The 20,128-nt window shown below is 41.3% G+C and overlaps 2 protein-coding genes across 2 annotated transcripts in view; one reads left to right on the top strand and one right to left on the bottom strand.

Annotated features, from left to right (window-relative positions):
• The window catches only part of irak4 (interleukin-1 receptor-associated kinase 4), a 9,026-nt gene extending 114 nt beyond the window's left edge, over nucleotides 1-8,912 (top strand). The window contains exons 1-11 of the mRNA XM_027140883.2: nucleotides 1-224; nucleotides 1,571-1,716; nucleotides 2,987-3,175; nucleotides 4,427-4,587; nucleotides 4,712-4,776; nucleotides 4,916-5,030; nucleotides 5,606-5,715; nucleotides 7,038-7,224; nucleotides 7,322-7,384; nucleotides 7,546-7,704; nucleotides 8,734-8,912. The exon at nucleotides 1-224 is cut by the window's left edge and continues 114 nt beyond it. Coding sequence (XP_026996684.1) covers nucleotides 64-224; nucleotides 1,571-1,716; nucleotides 2,987-3,175; nucleotides 4,427-4,587; nucleotides 4,712-4,776; nucleotides 4,916-5,030; nucleotides 5,606-5,715; nucleotides 7,038-7,224; nucleotides 7,322-7,384; nucleotides 7,546-7,704; nucleotides 8,734-8,760 — 1,383 coding nt within the window. The 5' untranslated portion in view covers nucleotides 1-63 and the 3' untranslated portion in view covers nucleotides 8,761-8,912. The remainder of the gene's footprint in view (nucleotides 225-1,570; nucleotides 1,717-2,986; nucleotides 3,176-4,426; nucleotides 4,588-4,711; nucleotides 4,777-4,915; nucleotides 5,031-5,605; nucleotides 5,716-7,037; nucleotides 7,225-7,321; nucleotides 7,385-7,545; nucleotides 7,705-8,733) is intronic.
• Nucleotides 8,913-8,949: 37 nt separating this feature from the next.
• On the bottom strand, nucleotides 8,950-19,343 carry twf1a (twinfilin actin-binding protein 1a). Its single transcript, XM_027140884.2, has 9 exons — nucleotides 19,196-19,343; nucleotides 17,097-17,174; nucleotides 16,295-16,473; nucleotides 15,449-15,544; nucleotides 14,132-14,236; nucleotides 13,393-13,518; nucleotides 12,039-12,189; nucleotides 10,624-10,745; nucleotides 8,950-10,506 (listed from the first exon to the last, which is right to left on the bottom strand). Exons 1-9 carry the CDS (start codon nucleotides 19,218-19,220, stop codon nucleotides 10,336-10,338), a joined length of 1,053 nt encoding a protein of 350 aa, XP_026996685.1. The 5' UTR covers nucleotides 19,221-19,343; the 3' UTR covers nucleotides 8,950-10,335.
• Nucleotides 19,344-20,128: the final 785 nt, after the last annotated feature.

Genomic DNA, 20,128 nt, shown 5'->3' on the forward strand with positions numbered 1-20,128 from the left:
GGATTATTGGGTTGAAAAGATTCAGTAGTGGATCAGGAGCGGTGTAGAAGTTAGACAGTGAGGATGAGCTCCAGTGTCACCAAGGACACATTGGTGCGTAAACTGAGCCACGCGACTCTGCGTAAAATCTCCGACTTTCTGGACCCGCAGGACGCGTGGAAAAGTGTCCTAGTGGATATACAGAAGGACAACGGGGAGCCGAGATACACCCAGTTACACCTCAGGTACTGTGTTACTCAACACTACACTCGATGCTCTCAGAATCAACACTTTATACGACACCAGTGTTTGTTTCTGAAACTGAAACACAGGCGCTTCCTGGTAAACAACACAGCATGAATGATTCGATTCATGACGTGTCGGTTCGTGAATCGATTCCTGCATGGGGGGGAAAAAAAGGAAATGTTTAGATAGTATTATATACACCATTACACACAGTAACTACGCAGTTAACTGTGCATCCGGATGTTGCTGTATTTTGCAGAACATGATGTTATGCTGAGTATCAGACCAGTTACTGACTCAGGATGAAGCATGAAAACAAGTACAATGATAGAACAAGTAATCCATAGTAAACATTAGAAGTGTGCATTACTTCAAGACAAATTGCACATCTTTAGCAGGTCCATCGTGGTACTAAGGGATTGCTTAGTGGTTAATAAGTGGTGTGTTTTCATGCCATTGGTTGCTGTTAGCCATGATGGGATGTAGCTTCGACAAAGATGAAGTCGGTGACCCTCTTCTAACCAATGGATCAAGGAAATGTCTTCAAACCATGCTTTGGAAAAGCTGACATTTGCTATCAAAGGGATGTTAAATGACTTTTATAACATCTGGACTCCCTTCCTACACTTCTGCGGTCAAGTGAACTTGACAGCAGAATAACTTGGGAGCTGAGCAAAGTACATTCATTCATTCATTCATTCATTCATTTTCTACGCTTATACGAACTACCTCGGGTCACGGGGAGCCTGTGCCTATCTCAGGCGTCATCGGGCATCGAGGCAGGATACACCCTGGACGGAGTGCCAACCTGTCGCAGGGCACACACACACACACTCTCATTCACACACACACACTCACACACTACGGACAATTTCCCAGAGATGCCAATCAACCTACCATGCATGTCTTTGGACCGGGGAGGAAACCGGTGTACCCGGAGGAAACCCCCGAGGCACGGGGAGAACATGCAAACTCCACACACAAAAGGTGGAAATGGGAATCGAACCCCCAACACTGGAGGTGCGAGGCGAACGTGCTAACCACTAAGCCACCGCGCCAACAAATATTATGTCATTTTAAGTGTATTTTTTCATTTATTTATTTTTTTAATCTATTTTATGTTCCAATTGTAATTTGTTCATTTTGATATTTAATTTCTTGGGGGATTTATTTATTTTGTTTTTGGTCTTGATGTGGAAAAAAACCTAATACAATTGTAGTAAAAAAACAAAACAAATATGAAGTAAAAAAGTGAAAAGCAGCACCATCTTTAAAAGAAAACTTTAACAGATTATAAGCTTGGACGTTGTTGTTTTTTTCGAATGCTTTTTTTCCCTGTCTGCAGGAGATTTGAGAGATTGGTGGCCCAAGGAAAAAGTCCTACAGTGGAGTTGTTGCATGATTGGGGTACCACAAACTGCACAGTTGGGGAACTTGTGGAGATTCTCATTAGACACCAGCTGTTAACACCTGCCAGACTGCTACTGCCAGGTAAGAGCATGTATTCGATAAGTAATCTGTGTTGTTAATACTACTACTACTAGTAGTCAAGTAAAGAAGCTTTTATTGTCATTTAAACCATATACACAGTGACATGAGACAACGTTTGTCCAGGATCATGGTGCTACATAGAACAAAGACAGAGCTAAGGACTTAGTAAGTGTCCTAGATACATAAACAGTGCAGGACAAAAGACGGAGCAAACAAAAAATTACAAGACAATATACAAAAGACAGTAAACAGAAACGGCGCCGACCGGCGTATATACTGTATGTTCAACAATATTGCGTGCAGTAATACTGTAATGAACGCCGTTTCATAGCAGCAGGTCCCTGAGATAATGTAAAGAACTGTGCAAAACAGCAAACGACTGAAATGTTACAGTGTGTGTAAAAACAACATGTAAACAGGTTGATGGATGTAAACAGCATACTACTACTATTACTTTTACTACTACTACTACTATTACTACTACTATTCCTATTATTACTACTACTACTACGATTACTATTACTACTACTAGTACTATTCCTACTATTACTACTACTATAACTACTATTACTATTATTACTATTACTACTACCACTACTACTATTACTATTACTACTATTACTATTCCTACTACTAGTACTATTACTACTACTAATATTACTATTACTGCTACTATTACTACTACTACTATTATTACTACTACTATTACTATTACTACTACTAATATTATTATTATTATTATTATTATTATTATTATTAACAATTGTTAAATATTAAGAACTATTTGGTTTCAATCTTGAGTTTATTCCTAGGCCTGTTTAGTGGACAAAAATTTGTTAAACTTTCCCCTATTTATTTATTTATTTATTTATTTATCTATCTATCTATCTATCTATTTATTTATTAAAGCTCCAATTTTACCGACACAAGGAAACAACTGCATCCGGATTTTACCAATAAAATGATTAAAACAATAACGAATCTTCACGGGTCGTTCGGGTCCGACTAAACCGAACAAATCTGTCGGGTTAATAATGTAATTTTATCGTGTCTGATTATTTAGCTACCAATATTGTAAGCCATAAGATTTTATTCCGAGGCATTTAATGGTTCCTTCATGGTTATTTTTTTTTAAACATTAAACCCTGCTCAAACACCACAGCCCAAACATGTTTATGACCTCATTTATGTAACTCATAAACGTTTGTGATTGTTGTTGCTACGTTCATCATAAAAATCATGTTTATTATGGAATTGCCTCCGAAATCAGATGTAACCGCAGAACCTGTTGCCACACATTGGAGGGCAGTTGAGGATCCACCCACTGAATATCACCAGGCACAGACTCAGGTTTGTGCAGTAAAACTCGATAACTCGACAAAGCTAACGGAAGACACGTCTCACACGTTACCTGACAGCACCACAGGACCAGAAGAGAGTCAAGAGCCTAATGAAGAAGGTAAAGCTATTCTTGTGTATTCGCATCATTTTGGACTTACAGTATGACACACACTCCTAATCCACTACTGACTTCACAGTGACTTTCATACGATGGATTTAAACCAACTCCCTAGTTACAAGATGTACAATAAAATTTAGGAACCCTGTCTACTTAAACAGACAGCTGCTTGATGATGTTCTTTATTAAATCGTGTTGTTTAGAGAGTGCTTTTTGTGTCTTTGTGACAGAAAAAACTTAAAGGTGCGGTCCATGTTATTTGAAAGCCAATGTTGACATATAAAATCACCAAAACAAACACGCCCCTAACCCAAACGGGTCCCGCCCCTGTATGTATAGCTCCGCCCACACGTACATACGTATCCCAGGCGACTAACGGAAAGAAACGTGTCTTTATCATAGCTGAAGGGAAGAACAATACGATTGTAGATAAACAAACAAGCAAAAATGCCACACAAGCATAATGATGTAAAGGACAAAGGCATATATTAGTTCTGTGTAACAAAGCAAAACCAACGTTACTCACCTATCGAGAAGGAAAAAAGCGCCTCGGCGTCTTAAGTAAAGTCGGCCACATATTCACAGGTCGGAGTTTCCCGAGTCGATAACTCCTGAGCTAAACGCTGTTACTACACAAAACGCGGTTGTAGCTGCCTCTCTACATTACTACGATAGAAAAGAGGTGTTATTTGTGTAGTAACAGCGTTTAGCTCAGGAGTTATTGACTCGGGAAACTCCAACCTGTGAATATGTGGCCAACTTCCTGCTCCTTCAGTTCTCTCCAGCGCTGGAAAGCTGATCCTATATTAACACGTCCTACTTCTTGTCCTTATCGTAAGTCTTTCTTCTCTTTCTTTCTTTGTTTTTATCCTCCATGTCGATGTTAAAACCGCTTTCTGCTAATGTCACACACGCGCACCGAACGCTCTCTCCGCCCATATCGACAAGACACGCCCCTTTCTGCTCATCGGCTACACTCTTGTTTTGTTTTTGTTCTATTTGCCGGCCCGACGTGCTTTTCTGAAGCATTTCTCAAACGACGGAGACCGCACCTTTAACGTTTAACAATCTGCACTTGTGTAAGCTTTCCTGATGTAGCTTACTGTAAGTTATCAGTTCACGAAATCGAAATATAGCCATTTACTTGTCAGATATTTCATCAGTAAGATAATGAAAACCGAGCAAAATCCTCTACTGCTTCATTTAACGCTTGCTATAAGATCGATCTACTCGTACGCTCTGCTTCAACAGGTTTCTACGCCTTCACTTTTCGTGAGCTGACACGAATCACAGGGAACTGGGATGAGCGTCCAGCTTCGCTGGGAGGCAGCAGACTGGGCGAAGGTGGCTTTGGAATCGTTTTTAAGGGTCTGCACAACATCAAGCCTGTTGCAGTAAAGAAACTGAACTCAGTAAGTACTTACTGTAGAACTTACAGCGATGTACGAACATCTAAGTGCACGTACGTTATATATAGCAACGGTCAGCACCAGTGTGCATTGTGGTCATTATTTTTGTTCTGTCTTCTGCTTAAAGGTAGACGGTCTGTCTCCTGAGGAACTCAAGTCTCAGTTCAGTCAAGAGATTCAAACACTAAGGAGGTGAAATAGCACTCAGAACTTTCCTACTTTCCTACACGCTACACCGTTAGCGACCCGGCGTGTTTTTCACTTTGGCACTAATATGTATTTTTATTTATTTATCTAGTTATTTATTTATTTATTTATTTATTTATTTTAGGTTAAAACATGTGAATCTGGTGAATATGGTTGGTTATTCCAGTGACGGCCAGTATCCATGTTTAGTCTATGCTTACATGTCTAACGGTTCGTTGTTGGATCGACTAGCGTGTTTGGTAAGTAACTAAATCCAATGTTATCTCACGTCTGTGACTTCTCTCTGCACCACACCAATCGAACGTCTTCAGCGGACGTTGTTTTGTATACGGTAGTCCGGATTTAAATCGGCGTATCTCCGACCGCACGTCGCGGTCCGAGGAAGTTCGAACCTTTTGTTTTTTTCCAGAATCTGTCCAGTTCCAGTTCTATCTTATTCGTACATGCAGTTGTGTTGGCAGGGGGGGGAAGTCGTGGCCTAATGGTTAGAAAGTCTGACTTCTAACCCTAAGGTTGTGGGTTCGAGTCTCGGGCCGGCAATACCACGACTGAGGTGCCCTTGAGCAAGGCACCGAATCCCCCCAACTGCTTCCCGGGCGCTGCAGCATAAATGGCTGGCCACTGCTCCGGGTGTGTGTTCACGGTGTGTGTGTGTTCACTGATGTGTGTGTGCACTTTGGATGGGTTAAATGCAGAGAACGAATTCTGAGTATGGGTCACCGTACGTCACTTTGTCACTTTGATTTAATCCAAACCTAGCAGATTAGACATTATTTACAACCACGTTTCAGCTGTTTAACATTATTGTGTACAGGAGGAAAGCAGTCCTTTATCCTGGCAGGTGAGGAGTGTGATAGCGCTCGGGACAGCCAGAGGACTCGAGTACCTTCACCAACACAACCACATACATCGGGATGTGAAAAGGTACTGAACTTAATTCTTAGTTAGAATAGTACTAAACAGCTCAATGGCCCAGCAGTGGCAGCTTGATGGAGTTGGGATACGAACTCACGGCCTTCTGTCCGGTACATAGACGCTATAAAATGACACGTGTGTGTGTGTGTGTTCCTTTTGTGCTGTAGTAGTCCTGCTTATTTAAAGATTTCCTATGAAAGTTTAGGTCATTTTCACATTTATAAAGTAAAGTTTGTCACTTTGATCTTATTTATGTGCATTTAGTTACCGACATTTAGGACAACGGCCCGGTCCCAGGTTCTGGTTCCTTGGAAACCTTTTCTTTTTTTTTTTCTTTTTTTTGCGTATGCTAAACAGTAGTAGCTTTTCAATAACATAATATTAAATAAATAACATAGCAAGCGTCTGAGATCCGAGGTGTTTGCGTCCACAGCAAGACCACATCATTTGGAGTTCGAGATGAAGGTTTGAATCCTCTTGATGCCAAAGACATCTAGGGGTCATGAGAGGAACAGTGACGGATAGATCCGATCTCGGGCGTCCGTAAGATCGCGTATCGTGATTCGTCTGTCCTTTTTAGCGCCGCACGCCATCACAAACAGTGCAAGTTTACGATGTGACTTTAGACTTTAAATGTTAAATCAATGAAGTTATTTGAACTGCATCCCCAGGCACAGGGGTTTTATTTATGTGCTGTGGACTTCACCTTAGGTCTGATATTTGTTCTCACACATACCAAACTCTAGGACTGTAAATGGCTTCTGGCCTCCTGGAAAAAAACTGTAAGAATAAATCGTCGCTGTCGGGCGAAATCCTCGTATCTCCGAAACCGTTATTTTTCAGGGAATTAAAAAACGCCGTATCTTATCTACAACGCACGGGGTTTAGTCCGCGTCGCAGTGGATTGTCTTGCGCTAAATTCCTGTCCTCAGACGAGCACCAGAACTAGCGGCGGTCAAGATTTTTTTTTTCTTTGAGCCCAGTGTTTTGAAGACATTTACCTCAGAAGACGTGTCGATTCGTTGCGACTCTACTCGAGGACAAGTATGCCGCGAAGCGCTCTCTCTCCCGCGGAGTGAAGAAAAGGTGGACGGTTGAAGTGTCCAATCGAGTTATGAGATTTGCACTCAAGCTATTTTCAAGACTTTAGATCGGTTAATAATGTAAAAATAACAGACCCACGTGGGGACCGACCGATAGCATCGATATGTGAAAAAATATGAAATTGACAAAATTTGGACATACGAGGTTTCCGCATGACAGCGCCGAAATAAAAAGGTGCGTTCTAATAAAATAAAAATTGTAAATAAATTTTTTTTTTTACTTCATAGTGGGAACATCTTGCTGGATGAATCCTTCGTTCCCAAGATTTCAGATTTCGGTTTAACGCGTGCGTCGGCTAAGCGCTCGAACACGACGGTGATTACTGAGAAAATCGTTGGGACGACGGCTTACATGGCACCAGAGGCCCTGAGAGGGGAGATCACACCAAAGTCAGACATCTTCAGCTTTGGAGTGGTACGTCACGGCTTAATCGTTAACCGGTGGAGACTGGAAATGGTGTAAAGAAATGGTGTAATAGTAATGAATCATGTTGACGTACTGGTCCTTCCAGGTGCTGCTGGAAATTCTGTCTGGACTTCCTCCTGTTGATGAAAATCGGGACCCAAAACTTCTGGTCAGTCCTCAGCAATAAATGTCATTCTCATACGAATATTCTTATGTCACCCTTATTCATGCAGCATAATCACACACTTAATGTCTGAATTTCTAAACATATCTGTTACTTATAGTACAGTTTACAATATTAGCCCTCTGTTCGTATGTCGTCTTTCTCAGATGGAGATGAAGGACGAGATCGAGGATGAGGAGATCACACTGGATGAGTTTATAGATAAGAAAATGACGGATTGGGATACGGAGTCTGTGGGAAGGATGTACAACGTGGCCAGCCAGTGCCTGAGTGAAAGGAAGAACAGGAGGCCTGTGATAAAGGAGGTGTGTATTTCTATCATGATACTGTACAAACTCTTGAAGGACTTTAGATGGCTTCGATCCTGAAGAAAAGCTGTAACAAGGTGTCAGTGTGTCAAATATACATATAATACTGTCCCAGTAAACCAAAGCCACTTAATTTCAATACATTAAGAAGTCCCTCAAATACTGTACGTACTTAAAGGTGCGGTCTCCGTCGTTTGAAAGCCAATGTCGACATATAAAATCACCAAAACAAACACGCCCCCAAAAAAATCGATAGCTCCGCCCACACGTACATACGTAACCCAGACGACTAACAGAAAGAAAGGTGTCTTTATCATAGCTGAAGGGAAGAACAATACGATTGTAGATAAACAAACAAGCAAAAATGCCACACAAGCATAATGATGTAAAGGACAAAGGCATATATTAGTTCTGTGTAACAAAGCAAAACCAACGTTACTCACCTATCGAGAAGGAAAAAAGCGCCTCGGCGTCTTAAGTAAAGTCCGCCACATATTCACAGGTCGGAGTTTCCCGAGTCGATAACTCCTGAGCTAAACGCTGTTACTACACAAAACACGGTTGTAGCTGCCTCTCTACATTACTACGATAGAAAAGAGGTGTTATTTGTGTAGTAACAGCGTTTAGCTCAGGAGTTATTGACTCGGGAAACTCCAACCTGTGAATATGTGGCCAACTTCCTGCTCCTTCAGTTCTCTCCAGCGCTGGAAAGCTGATCCTATATTAACACGTCCTACTTCTTGTCCTTATCGTAAGTCTTTCTTCTCTTTCTTTCTTTGTTTTTATCCTCCATGTCGATGTTAAAACCGCTTTCTGCTAACGTCACACACGCGCACCGAACGCTCTCTCCGCCCATATCGACAAGACCCGCCCCTTTCTGCTCATCGGCTACACGTTTGTTCAGTTTTCTGAAGCATTTCCCAAACAACGGAGACCCCACCTTTAACGTACAAGCTTTCACAAGACTCACTCTTGTAGCAATATAGGACCTATAAATAAATCTCGCTAACTGGTTTCTTCTTCTAGGTTCTCGTTGAGCTGGAAGGACCCTAAACTTCGATCACCTTCTGACCGACATCCAGAGAGAGACGAGATACCCGACTCGAAAAAATCTAAAACGTTCCGTAAATATTCTGTATGTCATAACAGGGTTGTTTTTTTTTTTATTATTTATTTATTTCCTTATTAAAGAAAATCAAACTTAAGTGTGTGATTTTGATATCCCATCAATTAAAGAAGTCGTTTCTGATTTGAATATTTTTAATTCTTAAAATAAAAAATAAAAAAACACGATACAGAAAAAAAAAGCACTCTGAAGACCACCAAACAGGAGACAGAATTCACTATACGGTTCCATTTACATGACCGTCGGCTCGTGCGGATGTTCAGACAGTGGTTTATCTTTAGACGCGTTAGGCTTCTGTATCATCATGCTAGTAGTTTTTCCCGACGCCTCGTGCTACGTCCGTAGAAAAATACACACCGGCGCCAGCAATTAGAAGCGAATAAGAAGCGAGCTAGTTCTAAAACTCTAAAAGTTGTTATTATTGTAAATATGTATTTCAAGTAATTCTGTGAATAAAAATTCTGAAGCCAAATTCATCTCGTTTGTCGTTTCCCTTATCTATCGGTGTACAGTGTAAAGTTTCACGCAGAGCGGATTTGCATCGATTTCTACCCAGCGGGTCAAGATGTTTCTACGACTCTGGGTTTCGTTTTTTTTTTTTTTTCTTCCCTTAAACGGTAGCTAAATTAGAAAGGACGCCAAACTAAGCCACGCTACGGACATCAAAACAAGCCTGTGTTCTATGCGACTTGCATCGTTACATAGGAAAGAAAAAAACGAACAACTTTTCTCTGCAAATGAGAAGATGAGCAAATGACAGTGTTATATATATATATATATCAAAAAAACGATACTTTTACTGTGATATAAAAAAGCGACGTCCGACGTTAAAATATCTATGAGCGGAGTCCGTGAATGTGAGCGTACAGTGTTTGTTTGTTTTTTTTGTTCTGATCTTTGAATACGTCTAGAACTTAGGGCTCATGTAAAAATACAAAACTTTTTACACAGTTGGAATTAAAAAAAGAAAGAAAGAAAGAAAGAAAAAAGATTTCGTGGAGGTTTTTTTTTTCGTCCTTTGTTCACATTTCGGAGCTTACGTGCTCGTGTTAAAGTGGTAATGACCGTCCGATGACGTGACGACGAGCGAAGAGGTGAGATTTTCAGAACGTTCTACATTACAGACCTGAATGGCGCCTCTTTATATCGCGATTTAAAACCGTGGTACGTGTTACGGCGATGCCGGTGTCCTGCGTATGTTTTTTTTTTTGTTCAGTTCTGCACTAATGGGAAGATTCCTGGCATTAATTAGAAGACTTTTAGCTCATGTTTTGTTTTCTGACCGCTCGAGATAGCTACAGGAGTCAAACCGCCACATGAGTAAGTTTTGATGCGTGCATAGTTCATTATGAGGCTGCGGTCTGTTGATTCGGGGGGCAAAATATACATATGCTGTGTAATTATTTTTTTTTTTTAAAGGTAGATAGCTTTGTGTAAAACAGGCCTCCACTGATTGGAACGTTCCAACGGAGTACAGGAAAAAAAGACGGAATGCGGTCGGATTAATCGTCGGCTTCCTCGCCGTCTCCGGGATGTCGGGTGATCCTGCGGTCGCCTCTCCTTCCAGCGGGACCTTTGGGTTTAGCGAACGCCTGCTTGTGTGCGTGCTGTTTGGGGTGAACCTCTCCGTACAGGAAGTCAGCGGTCAACTCTTCACCGTTATCGATTTCCAACTGCGACGGCAAGAGATGGGGGGGGTGTATAAATCAGGAAAATTTGCAAGGACTGATCGAAATAAAAAATTCTTATTGTAGTTAAGAAGGATTTCATCAGGATTTTGACGCTCGTACCTTTTTCTCCACCTCCATCTGCAGTTTGATCTCCACCAAGTCTATGAGAGGATTCTTACAGCTGGAGTAAAGCATCCTCTCTTTAATACTGCAGCTGTAGCCAGGCATCGAGTAAATGAACACTACGACACATTAAATGTTATATGAAGATGAATGTCTGATCCGATCTGATATAAAACCAACAAATATAACCAATAAAACAATGTCGAGCTCCAAACCCGTTTTATTCACGTCCTTACGGCATTTTTTTGTGCTCTTATATTTACATCTACAGTGATCGTAGCAGAAAGTCTCTGCAAGCCTTAAAAACATTAAAGGTGGGGTCTCTGTTGTTTGAGAAATGCTTCAGAAAAACAACGCAAAACAAAAACAAAACAGACGTGTAGCCGATGAGCAGAAAGGGGCGGGGCTTGTCGATATGGGTGGAGAGAGTGTTCGGTGCGCATGTGTGACGTTAGCAGAAAGCGGTTTTAACATCGACATGGAGGATAAAAACAAAGAAAGAAAGAGAAGAAAGACTTACGATAAGGACAAGAAGTAGGACGTGTTAATATAGGATCAGCTTTCCAGCGCTGGAGAGAACTGAAGGAGCAGGAAGTTGGCCACATATTCACAGGTTGGAGTTTCCCGAGTCAATAACTCCTGAGCTAAACGCTGTTACTACACAAATAACACCTCTTTTCTATCGTAGTAATGTAGAGAGGCAGCTACAACCGCGTTTTGTGTAGTAACAGCGTTTAGCTCAGGAGTTATCGACTCGGGAAACTCCGACCTGTGAATATGTGGCCGACTTTACTTAAGACGCCGAGGCGCTTTTTTCCTTCTCGATAGGTGAGTAACGTTGGTTTTGCTTTGTTACACAGAACTAATATATGCCTTTGTCCTTTACATCATTATGCTTGTGTGGCATTTTTGCTTGTTTGTTTATCTACAATCGTATTGTTCTTCCCTTCAGCTATGATAAAGACACGTTTCTTTCTGTCAGTCGTCTGGGTTACGTATGTATGTGTGGGCGGAGCTATCGATACAGGGGTGGGACCCGTTTGGGTTAGGGGCGTGTTTTTTTCGGTGATTTCAAACGTCGACGTTGGCTTTCAAACAACGGAGACCGCACCTTTAAGAAAACATTTTCCATTGATTTTAGGAATCGAGTTTTCTTAACACTGCAGCATGGAAAATTTCAATCAGTATAAAAATAATGATTTTATGTCTGATATAAAATGAGTCAGAAAGCTGCTGGCTTTCAGTGTGATGTTTTTATGTCTGTTGAGGACCTTACGTAGAACTGAAGTGGTTGAAGATAACAACTTCAAATGCTAAAGGCTTATGAACACACACACACATGGTGCAACTGCGAGAGCAGAAACGGGTTTGATATCAACGTTTACTTTTTCAGATAAGACGAAGATATTTACCTATAGACTCCAGGTAGTCTCCCTCGTGTGTGTGCTTGTAGAGGAAGAAGTGGTAGCGGGCGGCGTCTTTAGGAATCCTCTTGGGTAAATCTTTCAGATCCGTCAGCTCCGTGTTTGACAGCACGATGAGCTCCTTGACAAAATCAACTTTCTGTTGATTCACGACACAGAAAGATAAACCTGTTCAGCGTCTGACTAACCGAACCACTCTCATGGTTTTACTCCAAATCTTCAGATTTCATTCATTCAACCGTTGGATATACATCGATATCGATACATCACCCACCATCAAGTTACATGTAAGTTACTTATTTGCAGAGGGATGTGGCAATAAATTTAACAAGAATATATTTCTTGTTAAAAAAAAACTGAAAAAAAAAAAAAACTGAAAAGAATTGAATATTAGTAAATTTAATATTAATTAAAAATATATTCTTGTTAAAAAACAGAAAATAATTTAATATTAATAAATTTAATACTAATAAAGTATATTTGTGTTAAAAAAAACAGAAAAGAATTTAATATTAATAAATTTATTACTAATTAAAAATATATTGCTAAAAAAACAGAATATATAATATTAATACATTTTTATATTAATTAAAAATATATTCTTGTAAAAAAAAAAAAAGAATTTATTAATACATTTAATATTAATTAAAAGTATATTCCTGTTAAAAAAACCCAAAATTTAATATTAATTAAAAGTATATTCCTGTTAAAAAAAACAAAATTTAATATTAATTAATTTAATATTAATTTAAAATATATTATTGTTAAAAAAACTGAAAAGTATTTAATATTAATACATTTAATATTAATTAAAAAAATATTATTGCTAAAAAACTGAATATTTAATATTAATAAATTTTTATACTAATTAAAAATATATTCTTGTTAAAAAAAAAACTGAAAAGAATTTCATATTAATAAATGATATTAATTAAAAAGTAGTCTTGTTAAAAAAAAAACAGAATTTAATATTAATTAAAAATAATTTTAAGTCCCAGTCCTTTTTGCCCCGGCTCGGCCGCGGCGGTTAAGGTGCTGGACTACCAATCGGAAGGTTGTGAGTTCGATTCCCACATCCACCAAGCTGCCACTCCCTGAGCAAGACCCTTAACCCTTAACTGCTCAGCTGTATAAATAAGGGAGTCTGCTAAATGATAGAAATGTAAATTTGCATGTTTTTTATACATAATTGAAGAATATATAGAAAACATGAAAATAAATAATTAGTCGTTAAGAAGAAGAAGAAATAATAGAGAGTGTGTAAGACGGGACTGGTGTTGCTTTGTAATATCACTTCACGTCGTCCGTCCGTCCGTTTTCTGCACGAGGGACCCGGACGTACCAGCTGGACGTAGTTGAGCTTCTTGTCCTTGAACTTCTGCAACGCCTGCATGGCATCTCCGTGCAAAGGGAACGCCACACCCTGCAGCGTCTGCTGCTTGGTGTCCACGCCGATGTCGGTCTGCACCTGAACACGTACGGAATCGGCAGAAAAGATGTTTAGAACCTATACACATAAAATCATACACGAGAAGCTTCCTTTATTATTCTTGAATACAGTATGTAACCCTTTATGATTTATTTTTTAATCCGTATCGATGTTTATAACGTTCTTAACCGAAGCTTGAGCTCTCAGATACACCATCGTTCTGTAGAGCTCCGCAGTCTGGTGCGGTAGAACTCGCTTCCCGTAGTCACTTCCTTTCTGCAACTTCTCCTTCTCTGATTGGTTGTGTTCGGGTGCTCCAGGCTTTCAGCCCATTTCCTTATATGGTTCTGTCTTAAGACGCACGATTTCCATTGAAAACAAGAAGCTCAGCAGTGACTGCAGAGAGCAAAACTAACTGCTCTGTAAAAAATGCAAGGGATTCTGTTACCCCGAGCCAAAGTAGAACAGCTTTAGCTACACCGCCGAGATGAAAGAACGTTTTTAGGTAGGTTCTTACTCGAAAGCTCTTTATTCCACAACCTCTGAAGGTGCCCAGGTATCTTTTACTCGGCGGTCCTATTTGCTAATGAAATCATTTTTAATCTGACGTCTAAACGATTCTGTCGACCCGAACGGGTCTCGTGTACTGTACCTCGCTGAGCTTGATCTTCTTCAGTTCTTCTTCAGCAGCAGTGAGTGGAAGAGGTGCAGCCTGGGACATGAGGTACTTCTTGTAACCGCTCAGAGAAATGTCATCCTGAGGAAGAACAGTAAAAAAGAGTGAGAACTTTTATTCAGGTGCTCGTTATATATAGTACTGAACGACGACTGGTAAAGCACATCACGTGGCACGGTCACCGCTGTCATGTGCTGCATCTGAACCTCCTTACATCCCGATTACACAGTAGGTGAAAAGCAGAAGACTAAAGAAGCCGTAGGTCTGATTTATCTCTGTTTGTATAAAACAGTAGGTGAGAAATCCCCACATGACCTGCTGCATCTGCTGACATTCTGCAGCATGGCACCGATACACACCGCACCGCTCTATCCCATAATGCAACGGCACTCTGGCACTGCAGAGCTGTCGAACTCCAAAATGGTGGAAGGCAGTGCCTCGACTCTTTTTAAGAGGTATCGACCCCGGATCCTTATGGTTAAACCTTACTTGGTTAGCAAAATCCGAGTACATTGTTAACTTGAACACTTTTTTTTTTAAAAGGTTATGATGAGATTTTAGGTCACGTGACTGGGGCCAAATGGGAGATGTAGTCCGGATTGTATTCCCAATACATATATACACTAATCAGTGTTGAATGTACCGAATCAGGGGCAGCGGGAACCGAATCAGGGGCAGCGAGAACCGAATCAGGGGCAGCGGGAACCGAATCAGGGGCAGCGCGAACCGAATCGCATGCAGCCGGCCCTGAATCGAATGCAGCCGGCCCTGAATCGAATGCAGCAGGCCCTGAATCGAATGCAGCAGGCCCTGAATCGAATGCAGCAGGCCCTGAATCGAATGCAGCAGGCCCTGAATCGAATGCAGCAGGCCCTGAATCGAATGCAGCAGGCCCTGAATCGAATGCAGCAGGCCCTGAATCGAATGCAGCAGGCCCTGAATCGAATGCAGCAGGCCCTGAATCGAATGCAGCAGGCCCTGAATCGAATGCAGCAGGTGTTACTGAATCGAATGCAGCAGGCCCTGAATCAAATGTAGCAGGTGTTACTGAATCGAATGCTGCAGGTACTGAATCGAATGCGGCAGGCCCTGAATCGAATGCAGCAGGCCCTGAATCGAATGCAGCAGGCCCTGAATCAAATGCAGCAGGAGTTACTGAATAGAATGCAGCAGCAGGTACTGAATCAAATGCAGTATCCACAGTCACAATTCACGATTTCACAGTACACTATTTTTTTAATGACAAAGCAATCCGACCGTGCAAAGATCACCGTCCTTCTTTAACATACATACCTTTACAGTGCCGAATATTTCATCTTTGATATGCCCGCCCCCAAACTCCTTCTTCACTGTCGCCCTGGTAGCAGCATAAAGCATTTTGTGTCTCACCTGTCGGGACAATAATAGGAATAAACCAAAGTTTAAATAAGAACCAAATGTAAACAAGTTTAATCCACACTATTTGTGTCTAACTACACACATCACAGCGCCGTATTACACATCAGAACAACTAATTCTACCAAAATTATCGTTTTTATGAGTATTCTGTTAAAAATGTAGGTGCATGGGCTATGACATCATTTATCCTGCAATGAAAATAGCTGTGAAAAAAAAAAACACAAAAAAAAACAGTTCTTCGTTTCGGTCGCAACCGTGCGGCCGACGCAGAACCGAAACTTCTCGGCGGACATTTCGTATAAGGACTTAAACAGAACTTGCCGCATAAACAGCGTCTGTACTGAAAAGAGCCTGAAGCATTTTGCAAGCATCAGGAAACCGGACATCGTTCTAAAAGCACCGAGGCCACGATAAAGGAAGTCGTACTGTACGTGGCCGCTGACCAGTAAAATCGCTTTCTCCTGTTTGCTCGTCGTCCAGATCGGCATTTAAACGGAACGGCAACAATGAACGAACACAGACCTACAGACAATAGTCAGAAACTAGGCTCTAAAACCACACCCAGAAGTTATCCGACAGGTCCGGACCTGTTCGAGGTTTACTGCGGCATGGACATGTTCTGTCTGAAAGTATTCTGCTTTTGTAACAGAAGCTTCGTCCCGCCTTCGTTTAACCCCCGATGCGCCGTACACCAGTTTATTCCTCCATCCGTTCGGTAAAATACGATCTCATAACACTTACAGGAGAGTGGTCCGGTGACCAGGCGATGAAGACCCACTCGTGTCCTTGAGTGTTAGAAGAGTCCAGTCTGTATAAAACGTAGCATGGAAGATCCTTATCGAGAAGAGAGAGGACGAAGGAATTATAGTCTTCCTCCCAACTCTTAGATGCCCGCTTGGTGTCACCGAGTTCTAGCTGCTCTATAAAGCAGGAAGAAAAATAAGCAAATAAGTAAATAAGTAAGTAAGTAAGTAAATAAATAAATAAAGAGCTGCATTATGCATTTTTTTTTTTTTACAAGTGACGTCGTCTCAGACGGCTTTACAGAACATAAACAGAGCAAAAGGTTAATAGAAAGAATGATATAAAGATTAATATTAGATAGATTTAGTTCACAATGTGTTTGTATTTATCCCCAATGAGGAAGTCTGAGGTGACTCAGGTGACTGTGATGAGGAAAAAACTCCCTTAGATGGTAAAGGAAGGAACCTTGAGAGGAACCAGACTCAAAGTGGAACCTCGTCCTCATCTGGGTGACACTGGGGGTGTGATATATATATATATATATATATATACAGTCTGATAAATGTTGTAGTGATGTAAAAGATCACATGGAGTTCACATCTCAGGTCTAAATGGAGCTGGTAGATCTCTAGATGCTTCAGGATTCTCACACACACGACTATGACACGTTAATCGGACCTAACATGGTAAACCTCACGATGGAGGTGCGACACATATCACGGTCACAATGATAGCCGCGAGAGAGTAATGTCGTACATATTGTTTATCCTGACAGCGAGTGCTTATAACATCTCCTTACCATCTTTGATCACAATCTTCAGAAGTCTATAATCTCCGTTCCTGGCTTTGGCAAATATGTCTTTCACCTCGCTAGAAGCTTAAAAGATAACAGAACATATAATTAGACAACCAGCAAAAAGGAGAAAAACAAAATCAGCGTAGTGATCCTGTGACACGTGAGCTGCCGAATTCCACATCTGTATCACATCTGGACACGAAGCCTGTCACTCCAGATGAGTTCTAAATCGCTTCTGGGAAAGGTTTCGTAACGTGGAAACGTATTCGCAAACCAGAACGAGATGTTAAGTTAGAAAATGAACAACAAGAATAAAAGCTGCATATGAGGAATGACTATAGCGTGTATGTGTCATGATGTCGTCACCGGATACATGACGCTTACGTGAACGAGAGACATAGCTTTATAAACTGAGAATTCCTTTGTACATGGATACATGGGAGGAAGATTTTACATATATATGGTATATAAATACAATGTGTGTGTGTGTGTGTGTGTGTGTTTGGGTCACAAAGCAGCTGATAGTGAGGCGTAAAGTGTCCCAGACTACAGACCTACATACACAATGACCACATGTACAAAGTGTTTAGTTAGGACGTTTTGACCACAGTCTTGTGTGTGTGTGTATGTACTGTATGTGTATATGTGTGTGTTTGTGTGTATATATGTGTGTGTGTGTGTGTGTGTGTGTATACACACACACAGAGGTCAGTAATCAACACTAAAAAAGACACACACACACACACACACACACACAGGTCAGTGATCAGCACTAACACACACAGGTCAGTAATCAGCACTAACTAACACACACACACACATACATATATATACACACACAGGTCAGTAATCAGCACTAACACACACATACACAGACATACACACACACACACACAGGTCAGTAATCAGCACTAACACTAACTAACACACACACACACAGGTCAGTAATCAGCACTAACACACACACACACACACACACACACACAGGTCAGTAATCAGCACTAACACACACATACACAGACATACACACACACACACACAGGTCAGTAATCAGCACTAACACTAACTAACACACACACACACAGGTCAGTAATCAGCACTAACACACACACACACACACAGGTCAGTAATCAGCACTAACACACACCCCATACACACACACACACACACAGGTCAGTAATCAGCACTAACACACACACACACAGGTCAGTAATCAGCACTAACACACACACACACACACACACACACACACACACAGGTCAGTAATCAGCACTAAGACACACACACACACAGGTCAGTAATCAGCACTAACACACACACAGGTCAGTAATCAGCACTAACACACACACACACACACACACACACACACACACACACACACACACACACAGGGCAGTAATCAGCACTAACACACAAAAACACACACACAAACACACACACACACACACACACACACACACACACACACACACACACACACACACACACACACACACACACAGGGCAGTAATCAGCACTAACACACACATCCCATATGTGTACACACACATACACACACAGGTCAGTAATCAGCACACACACACACACTTACATATATACACACATACACACATATATATATACACACATATATATATATATACCTACACACACACACACACACACACACACACACACACTTACATATATATACACATATATATACCTACACACACACTTACATATATACACACACACATATATATATACACACATATATATACCTACACACACACACCTACACACACACAACTACACACCTACACACCTACACACCTACACACACACAACTACACACCTACACACCTACACAACTACACACACACACACACACACACACACACACACACACACACACACACACACACACACACACACACACACAGGTCAGTAATCAGCACTAACACACACCCTATACACACACATTACAACTCACAGCTAAAGCTACAACCTAAGCTAAGTTTTTTAATCACTCTGCACAGAGAACTCTTACACGAAACCTTTCCCAGATATAAACCCATGATGTAAGTGAATAAACGACGCCACACTATAACACAATGTACCTTGAATTCCAGTCTGATGCGACATTTTTCCTTCGAGACAAGCGGCTGATGTCAGTAGGCGAAAAAAACCAGGAAGTAGGAAACGGCACTACAGTCACATGACCGGCTCCGGTCAGTGACGTCACTCGTCTTTACTCCCAGGGCTGGGTCGCATGTGCGCATGTGCGCATGTGCAGTGAAAGGTGGCACATGTACTATCTGTTTGACTGCAGTCCCCAGTATAAAATAGTGTCAGGGATTTTATATATAATAATTACAGTTAAATTCTGTTATGTAAGTGGTATTTAATGGCAGTTATCATTAGATTAATAATATTAATAATAAAGAAAATCAAGTTATGATGTGGGAGGCATGGTGGCTTAGTGGATAGCACGTTCGCCTCACACCTCCAAGGTCGGGGGTTTGATTCCCGCCTCCGCCTTGTGTGTGTGGAGTTTGCATGTTCTCCCTGTGCATCGGGGGTTTCCTCCGGGTACTCTGGTTTCCTCCCCCGGTCCAAAGACATGCATTGGCATCTCTGGAAAATTGTGTGAGTGAATGAGAGTGTGTGTGTGCCCTGCGATGGGTCCGTCCAGGGTGTATCCTGCCTCGATGCCCGATGACGCCTGAGATGACGCCCCGTGACCCGAGAAGTTCAGATAAGTGGTAGAAAATGAGTGAATGAAGTTATGATGTGCTGTTGTCGTGGCTCTGTCTGGACCCCTGGTGTTGCTTGTTGTCTTTTCTAGGTGGCACAAATTTTCTGAGCTTGTTTGTTGCCCATGGTAACTTCTGCTCAGCTCCTCCATCCCAGGGTTTATCACGTTCCAGGGCAGTTTCCTTCTTCATCCTCTTCCTGGCTCCACCAAGCCATCAGGAATGATCCAGCAGGTGAAATGCTTGGTTCCTTGGTCCAGTGAAGGTTCATACAGTAGCCAGCCTCTGAATCCCTGC

Source organism: Tachysurus fulvidraco, chromosome 10 (assembly GCF_022655615.1).
Source record: "Tachysurus fulvidraco isolate hzauxx_2018 chromosome 10, HZAU_PFXX_2.0, whole genome shotgun sequence".
In the NCBI taxonomy this organism is placed as follows: domain Eukaryota; kingdom Metazoa; phylum Chordata; class Actinopteri; order Siluriformes; family Bagridae; genus Tachysurus; species Tachysurus fulvidraco.